This window comes from Epinephelus fuscoguttatus, linkage group LG15, assembly GCF_011397635.1.
Source record: "Epinephelus fuscoguttatus linkage group LG15, E.fuscoguttatus.final_Chr_v1".
Lineage (NCBI taxonomy): Eukaryota > Metazoa > Chordata > Actinopteri > Perciformes > Serranidae > Epinephelus > Epinephelus fuscoguttatus.
The window spans coordinates 2,292,176-2,300,893 of NC_064766.1; the positions used below are offsets into that span (position 1 = coordinate 2,292,176).

Here is an 8,718-nt window from a genome sequence, read left to right on the forward strand (position 1 = left end):
GTCTAAAGACCTGTGAAGATTACACAAATTAGTCTGCTGACATGAAAAAGCAACATGAAGAGCAGAGGGTGGCTGGTGCTCGTAGTGAACACACTCCACAGCCCATAGTTCAGTGTGCCCCCCTTTTTCATCTAAAAAAGATGGTGGGGAAAAAAATACCTTAGGTTTTGTCATTTATTGCTGCATAGGCTATCACTGCCCTGCAGGTTGGAGGTAATGAATGAAATGCAGTGGAGGAAAATGAAACTAGAAATGTCTGTCTTCAAATAAAATCATCTTTTGAGTGTTTGATGGTTATTTATTTATACTTTAGAAACCAGAAAACATTTTATTTGTCTCATTCGATGGCGTTCTCGCAGCACTGCAGTGCTGTCTCTCTCTCAAGCCACTGCCGTGAGCTCTCTTTCTTTTTCTCCTCTTTAAAATGAGGCAGCACAGCCTACGTTTACTTGTAATGTTATCAAACTAAAAGAAATCTCTTTTCTCTCTTCCTCCTAATATGGTTCTACATCGATAGTTTAGTACTTCTTTGGTTTATGAATTAGCAGTACATGAGTTGAAGCGGAGGCACTGTGTGTGATTGAACGATCATCAACCCTGCCCTGCAAGTTCCTCTGCTTTCAGAAAGTACTACCCCCTGATCTGATCAGGGATTTTTTTTTTAGATTGTTTTTGCTTTTTGCCTTGAATTGACAGGACATTAAGGTGTGGGTAAAGAGAGAGGGGATGACGTGCAGCAAAGGGCTGCAGGTTGGAATCGAACACTCTAGGAATCAAACCTGCAGCAGCTGCAGCAAGGACATTGCCTTTGTGCATGGGATGCCCACACTGCCAACTGAGCTACTGGGAGCACAGATCAGGGACTTTTTGAGGTGTAAAATAATATCCCAGATCTTTATTTAGACCCTGGTCCCTAAAAGGGACTGTTTTATTATTGGTCCTCATTGGCTGTATATTCCCATCAGTGCTGTCGACTATAAAATTGTCTCATCCCAGATGTTTCTGTTGTTGTCTTCTGCAGTGATTGTGGTTCTGTTCACTGCGTTGAAACGCCAAAGAAAGCAGGAGCCTCTCATCATCTCCAAGGAGGATGTCAGGGACAACGTGGTGAGCTACAATGACGAGGGTGGAGGTGAGGAGGACACCCAGGCTTTTGACATTGGAGCACTGCGACACCCGGATGCTGCGGCTGCCTTAGAGGAGTCTGCCAAACAGAGGCGAGACATCATCCCCACTGACACCCTGCTGTACCCACCACACCGCCGACCTCCCACCGCTGCCTCTGGCTTTATCATGCCTCCAGTCAGCATGGCGTCAAGGGATAATGGGGATGTACGCGAGTTTATCAATCAGAGAGTGCTGGAGAATGACTGTAACCCCACAGCACCACCCTATGACTCATTGGCCACCTACGCCTACGAGGGCACAGGTTCAGTGGCTGAGTCACTGAGCTCACTGGGCTCAGCGTCGTCTGAGGCTGAGCAGGACTACCACTACCTGAGTGACTGGGGGCCCAGGTTCAGGAAACTGGCTGACCTGTATGGGGCTGAGGACAGTGACTTCTCCTAACAAACACAACACAAACACACACTTACTTCCATGTCACAGACAGGTTCAGAAAAGATTTTGACCAATGCAGGGGCAAGGACACCACAAACTCAATATTAGAGATTGTGGACATTATTGATGAGCTTTAAGAAAATCTGAGAACTTTTAAAAATACAGATGACACAATCCACATGATGAACCAAAACATGTATTGTCAGATGTTAATTCCTTTTAATGGAATATTCAAGAATATCACCTGATCCTTGACCTGTCTTCACTGCACATAGATCCAAAAAAGGAGCTCACCAAGTCATTCTCAAAGGGAGACAAAAGTTCTTAAATATCTAATTGTGGGCATGGGAACTGATGGATATAGAAATGTAAATTAACCAGCACAACTGTGGAGCCTAAAAATCTTCAGTTCCATCAGTGGTAACCTCTTCAAAGACTCTTTTCAGTCAGTTTTGAATCAACATTGGGCTGTGTTTTATATTGAGGATTGGACTTAAAATACTTTCAGGCTTTGCTTTAATCTCTCCTGGGTTACCAAATCACCATTTTGCAGAGTGTTTCTTGTGGCTTTACAGTACATGTGCCATTCAAGGAAAGCTGAATGGAGGAAAGTGTTGAGAACCAATCAACAAAACCCCAGTGTAGTTTTTTCAGGAGACACACATACCTCTGCAGATATGAATTGAAAAGTGTGGAGAAGACAAGTTTTATTTTTCGTTTTGACCAAGTGCTCTTCTGCTGCCCTTCGAGCTGAACTGCAGATGCCTGTAGGTTGGCTGAGACTGGAGGGTGCTAATGACTCTTACATGATTGCATTTTGTCTTTTTTGCTGTCTTGTACAAAAGGACCATTCCAGAGGAACTGTTCTGAAGGATCCTCACTCAAAAATCGCCTTCTTCGGGACACAAAGTAAACAGAATACATCTTATTTGACTAAATGCGCTGATTTCTTTATGTTTACGCAGGTTTTTTTAGTTGTTTTTTTTGTGCTGCACCTAAACAGAGGATAACTGTTCATGGCATAATTTCTAGATTTTTAGCTTCTTGATTAAGTGTGTATTGTGTCAGAAATGTGGTTGAACTGAGTCACATTGGAAATATACTAAGTTCCATAAATCTTTAATTTCACTGCTGTCTTTTTTCTATAAAAGAACACAACTTCAGATTAGAGATGCACCGATCCAGCTTTTTCAGTTTCAAAACCGATCCCGATGCTGTAGCTTTGAGTATCAGCTGATACCCAAAACCAATCCGATACCATGGTTAACCTAAAAAGCTATATACCTTTACATGTAGAACAGAAACTAGAAGCATCAGGCATTGATGACTACACAGTTCTTCCCTAAGATGAAATGAAACAAGATGAAACAGATTTATGCAATGATGAACTATTTATTTTTAACAAATAATTATAATTGTGCAACAGCAGTTGAAACAGTATGAAATACCTCCACACAGCAGATTCTCTCCTTCGCTCCATGATGTATGATGTAGCTCGCGTTGCGATAGATTAAAAGGGAAAGGACTGCCTCAGGTATAGGTTGCATTTTCCGATACCCGATCCATCTATTATGATGATATCGGGGGGAATATTCGATCCAGATATCGGATCGGTGCATCCCTAGTTCAGATATCATACAGACAGTATATTGAACAATGCTAAATAAAGTGTTTTCATTAAGAATATGTTTAATATTGAAATGAAGGACATGGGCAAGCCCTGCCTTCACAGTAGAGCTGTCACTTTTTATTCAGGGGTTTAGTTTACTGTTTGAGTTACAGTGAACTTACCAAACTCTGAATTACCAGTGCTCAAGTGCATCAAGCCATTTGTTAGGCAAAGATAGTGGTTTTGGTTAAGTCTAATAACTGCAATTATTAATATTTTTATAATAACAACAATGGATCGAATGATTGTAGAGTCATTCTCTGGAGGCTCGTCACGAAAATCAACCCTCCTTACAGTACATTCAGAGTGTTGTAGTGTCTTTGAACCCATTGTTTTGGTTTACCTGCCCGCAATACTGCTTTGATTGAGTCTTACCGCTCTCATTAACCTCAGTTTCAGCAGCGGGGATCTGGTGAACATAGTGGAGCATGTAGCAGCTAAAGAGACAGATATTTTTCTCAGGAGACCAAACAAGAGCTAAAAGGATACATAATTATAGACATTCATCAGGTGGACACAAACATAACTCCAAACTAATGCTAATCATGCTCCACATCTGCTGGACGTAATTACCTGTTTGCTAACACATTAGCTCTATCAAGAATGATGAGGCAACATGCCAGTGTTTTGTCAAATCAGCCATTCATCATTTGGGTAATTAGGCTTACTTGCGAAGAAGGGGGCCCAAGCCAACCCAGGTGGTGAGCAACCGAATTGGAAGGAGCTTTTGCATAACCGGGGTCGAAAGACAAGCATAGACACCCTCCTCACCACATTTCAACACAGCTGACATACACCCAACCCTTTTCACCAGTCGTTCCAGCAAGCACAGACCCTTGAAACGGAGCCCGACATGTCAGCCTGTTCAGTGCATCTGATGGGGGCTGTGTATGAAAACATGTTACACTGGCATAAATATCCCACAATGCAAAGCAGGACAACAGCAGACAGTGTCCAAGGCAGCTCTGTAACATTAATAAATGCCTCTCTTGCTAGTAATAACTCTGACCATGAGTCTTCTGCCCTGTGTGCCATTAAGAAAACACTATATGAAGTATTGTGGTAGCAGTACCATTACACATGGATGGCATGGATGTCAACAAAAATGCCTGTGACATAACGTTTTACAGTGGGTTTGCATTTTCTAATGGCTGAGGTAAAGTTACTCCTACAGACGTGATAAAGAAAACAAAAATATAAGAGGTTCATAGAATAGAATAGAATAGAATATACTTTATTGTCCCCTAGGGGAAATTTGTCGTGGACTCGAGTGCATACACCAGCTGCCTTGCAGACAATAAATATACACAAAACAGCAAAGACACAGGAAATGGCAAACATACACACTCATAAGACACAAACCAGACAAAATGTGAAAAACAGACAGAACACCAAGTTATTGCACTAAGTTATTACACAATCCCCAGTATTTCCCAGCCTTCAAGAGCTATTTAACAGTTTGATGGAATTAGGAATGAATGAGTGTTTGAAACGTTTCAGTTTGCATTTGGGAAGTCTGTACCTTCTGCCAGAAGGCAAGAGCTCATACTCAGGATGAAGGGTGTGAGACCGGTCTGCCAACATCCTCCGTGCCTGCCTGAGTACAGACTGCTCATAGATGGACTGGAGGGAGAGCTTTTCAGTCCTCCCCATCACCTTAATAGCAGTCTGTACCAGGCGCTGCAGCTTGGATTTGGACTGTGAGGAGAGGTTGCCGAACCACGCCATCATCCCGTACCTGATAACACTCTCCATCACTGCCTGATAGAATAAAAACATAACCTCAGCCTGCGCAGAAAATACAGCCTTTGCTGTAAACGAGAACATACATGATCCACATGGTAATTCCAGGGGAAAAGGTTCATGGTGCTTGCAGAGGCCAGTAGAGCTGAGGTTGGCACAAGTTATCATGTGTCTCCAACAAGCTAAGAGGCCAGTTGTTTATGTAGTGCATGTGTGATTTCGGAGGCAGTGTATTTTTTAGCTGGGTGCAGTAACTTCACAGGGTCTCCCCTTGTTGCCTGGTGACCTCATGATGATGGCAAGACTCCAAGTGGCCAATCAAGCAATAGATGTAAATTTAACGCAAAACTGAGGTTTGATGCAGCTGCCTTATAGCCAGTACATTTACATTGGACAATTATGTGGCGCTACGGTGATAGCTCGACTAGGCCATTTAATGTGACTACTATCCTTGTCCCTTTTTATAAGCACGGGAGGGGAATCGATTTATTGACCAAAGTATGTCCGACTCCACTACCATCAGTGGTGATATGCGCCCTTTTGGCTTGTTGGTATTGGACCTTTTTCCAGTTGAGCTATTACATAACAGACCAAACAATCGACAAACAAGTTGAGGTTACCTTCAAACAGGTACCATGTTGGACAGCTTTACAGGTCTGTGCATTTGGTATGTGCTGCATGCTTTACTTTTTCTTCTCTTTTTCTGTTGAGCATTTAATGCTATTTGACTTCCAAGCCAAAGCCTGGGGCAGAAACTGTGGAGCATGCGCAGAGCGCCTAGACCAGTTTGGGTCTGATTGACTATACAGTCAATGTCATGTAGGAGTAATTTGACTCAAAATCACATTACGTGACTTTGAGAAGTTCTATTTAGTACGATTTTAGTCAGACTAACACAATAAATCAATTTTCTCTAATGTCATATAAACATACTGAGTGACATTATCATGACAACAAATCCAAAGTCATATGGTAGCTTGTATCTCAAGAGACAGTGGAGACATCACGGATAAACCGAACGTCATTTTTTTGCATTGTACCACAAGCTTAGATTTTGGCTCTGTGGGTTGTATTCAAATAAATTTGAACAAATTGTGTGTTAGGCCTCATTCATTTGAAGCTGACCTTTTGAAAAAGTGACAGCTCTACTTCACAGCTAGCATTGCAGCTTGAATGTTTTTCAGTGACTGATAACTTCATTTTCAGCTTAACATTACTTCATGCTCGTACCTGCTTTATCCGAAGTACATTTAGAGTTGAGGATATGATCCAGATGTTTTTTGCCAAAAGGTGTCTTGGCACAAATTTCACTTGTTGCATTGTCATAGAAAAGAAAAGAAAAAATGCTTTCCTTCTTTACTGGATTGTTTGCTTAGTTTTATTCAGCCCACCTTCATGTCTCATTCAGAGACATAAGGTTTTGTTGTTAAATGTTGTAATTAACTGACACTGGGAGGCAGTTTATTCATCATTTACTTTGATGTCACAGTAAAACATCATAATCACAGCAGTCAACCTCAGTGCTATGTTAAAAATAACATATTTCAAGTGAGGGACAAAACTATGAAGTCAGGATCATTTAGTGATTCAGACTTTTTGTTATCCCGAACTGATATCAGGGGTCTGTATTGTGAGTTTTCATTCCGGCAGCAGTTTGTTCCAGTTGTGTTTTGTGACCGTGGTCTGCTCTGAAGGCTTTAAACAGAAATGTCCACATATTTTTCTTTATATTTTAATTCATTCTTTTTTGTACCAAATATTTATAGGACACACTGATGATATTCTTGGAAAGAAAAAAAATCTGTCCAGCTTCACTGTTTTTTAATGTCATTTTGGAGGTGTGAAACTCGCTGTGGGCAGTCTGCTGTCCCTATATGATGTATTATCAAGTTGTTTAATTTTATCAAAATAAAGTTTTACAGTGAGAGACACAGCCATGGGGAACCATGTTGATTCTTTGTTACATCTGTCTCTTTTGTTAACCTTACTCATTAGAGGTGCCTGTAACTCTGAAGTTACTCAACAGTAGAGAATGAAGTCACCACAGAGAGGGAAAAGTACAAGAAATAACCCATTCTGCGCTCCTCCTCCTTTCAACTCCAACAACAGAAGCTTGGGTCTGAAGCTCTGTAAAAGGTATTGCCCGCAGCTCATTTATCCCCAGGGGGTTGTCCTGAGGGTTAATCTGACCCAGTGCATGCTGGGAGAGGCTCCAACCCCATGACCCTGAAAAGGAATAACAAGACACTAAAAGCAAATCTACAACACTTCCAAAAAGTCAAAATGGATGCACTTTTCACACAAGATTTTGACACAAGATAAGACGTGGGTGTTGGAGAAATAACGCTCTGGCAAAAGTTCAGTCAGGGAGAAAATACTTTTCATACTCACAGGGGTGCAGATGGGATTTTTGAACTGGGGGGGACCAAGCTGTCAGCAAATGATTCCAACTCAATATATATATATATATATATATTGAGTTGGAATCATTTATATATATATATATATATAATATATATATATATACATTTGCTATATATATATATATATATATATATATATATATATATATACACATACTGAAGCTGCAATAAACATTAGAATCGTGAGTTTTCTGACTGAATGAACATTGGTAAACGAAGGCCTACCTTATCAACACTAGCCATACTTGATCAAACTGTTGCTACTCAACACTACAAAACAAATATTTGCCACATCTGGCAAAAGTCAACAGGCAACAGGCATAGGATATTTACATCTTTTGGTTCTTGAAAATAACGCTGTGATTATTTTTCTTTCTTCTCTGGCTTCACGTGGCAGAAAAATCACCAGCTCAGTCATTAGACAGTTATGATCACTGTGGTTACTGCTACAGGCACAGGCTCCTCTTAGGACCCCCGTGCCTTATGGTGCGTTACATTTACATTGGAAGTCGGAACTCGGAGCTCCGAACAACGTAACCTCCGAACTGAGCGCGACATGCAACATGTTGCTTGTAGATGTTAGATTTCAATGCTTTTCTGACTTCAAACCTCTGACTTACGAGTACAACTGAACGCACCATTAGTCGTAGCACAAACACCGGGCTATCAATGGATCAGCTGTGCAGTGTTATTAACTGAGAATTACGTGGAGAATTGAACACCTTGCTTTCCCAACTCAGCAAGGATCTGCTCCAGCCTTTCCCCTTATTGAATTGGTGTAATGTGGATTGATCACTGACAAGGCTACTGCCGCTGCCATTTCAACTTTGTGCTGCAATGCGTTAGTTAGCCTAACTAACGGAACATTGATCCTCTTTTTTACCTATGTGTGGGGGGGACAGTGGGAGGGGGGGCAGATCGGGGTCACTATAAATCTGGGGAGGACATGTCCCCCCTGACCCCAGTGCCATCTGTGCGCATGCATGCTCAGGCTATAAATTTTCTTTCTCATCCTATTCAATCCTTGCACACATGCTCACTCTCTATCTCTAGCTTTCATTGTCTAGGTAGGCCAATTGAGTCATCAGCTGATTCACAATCAACCAGTAGAACAGCGACACACCTCCTCTTTCAGCCTATCATCTTACTGCTCCTCATTTTAAGTATGGTTCATTCTCTGCCGTAGCTCTTTCTTGCTGCTGTCACGCACATAGAGTTCTCAATTTCAAGTTAATTGGGGCGGGCTGAGTCGGGCTCGGACAGCGGAGAGAGAGAAAGAAAAAAAAGTGTGTCTGTCAGAGAAGCGCACTATGTGAGGGTGCG

The 8,718-nt window shown here is 41.6% G+C and overlaps 1 protein-coding gene across 5 annotated transcripts in view; it reads left to right on the top strand.

The window, feature by feature from the left end:
- LOC125902793 (cadherin-6-like) overlaps positions 1-6,986 on the top strand; it is a 335,431-nt gene extending 328,445 nt beyond the window's left edge. For 2 of the 5 annotated variants that reach the window (XM_049599398.1, XM_049599397.1), the window contains exon 12: positions 1,022-6,986. In XM_049599398.1, coding sequence (XP_049455355.1) covers positions 1,022-1,569 — 548 coding nt within the window. In that variant the 3' untranslated portion in view covers positions 1,570-6,986. The remainder of the gene's footprint in view (positions 1-1,021) is intronic. The other 3 variants (XM_049599400.1, XM_049599401.1, XM_049599399.1) reach the window with 2 other exon arrangements.
- Positions 6,987-8,718: the final 1,732 nt, after the last annotated feature.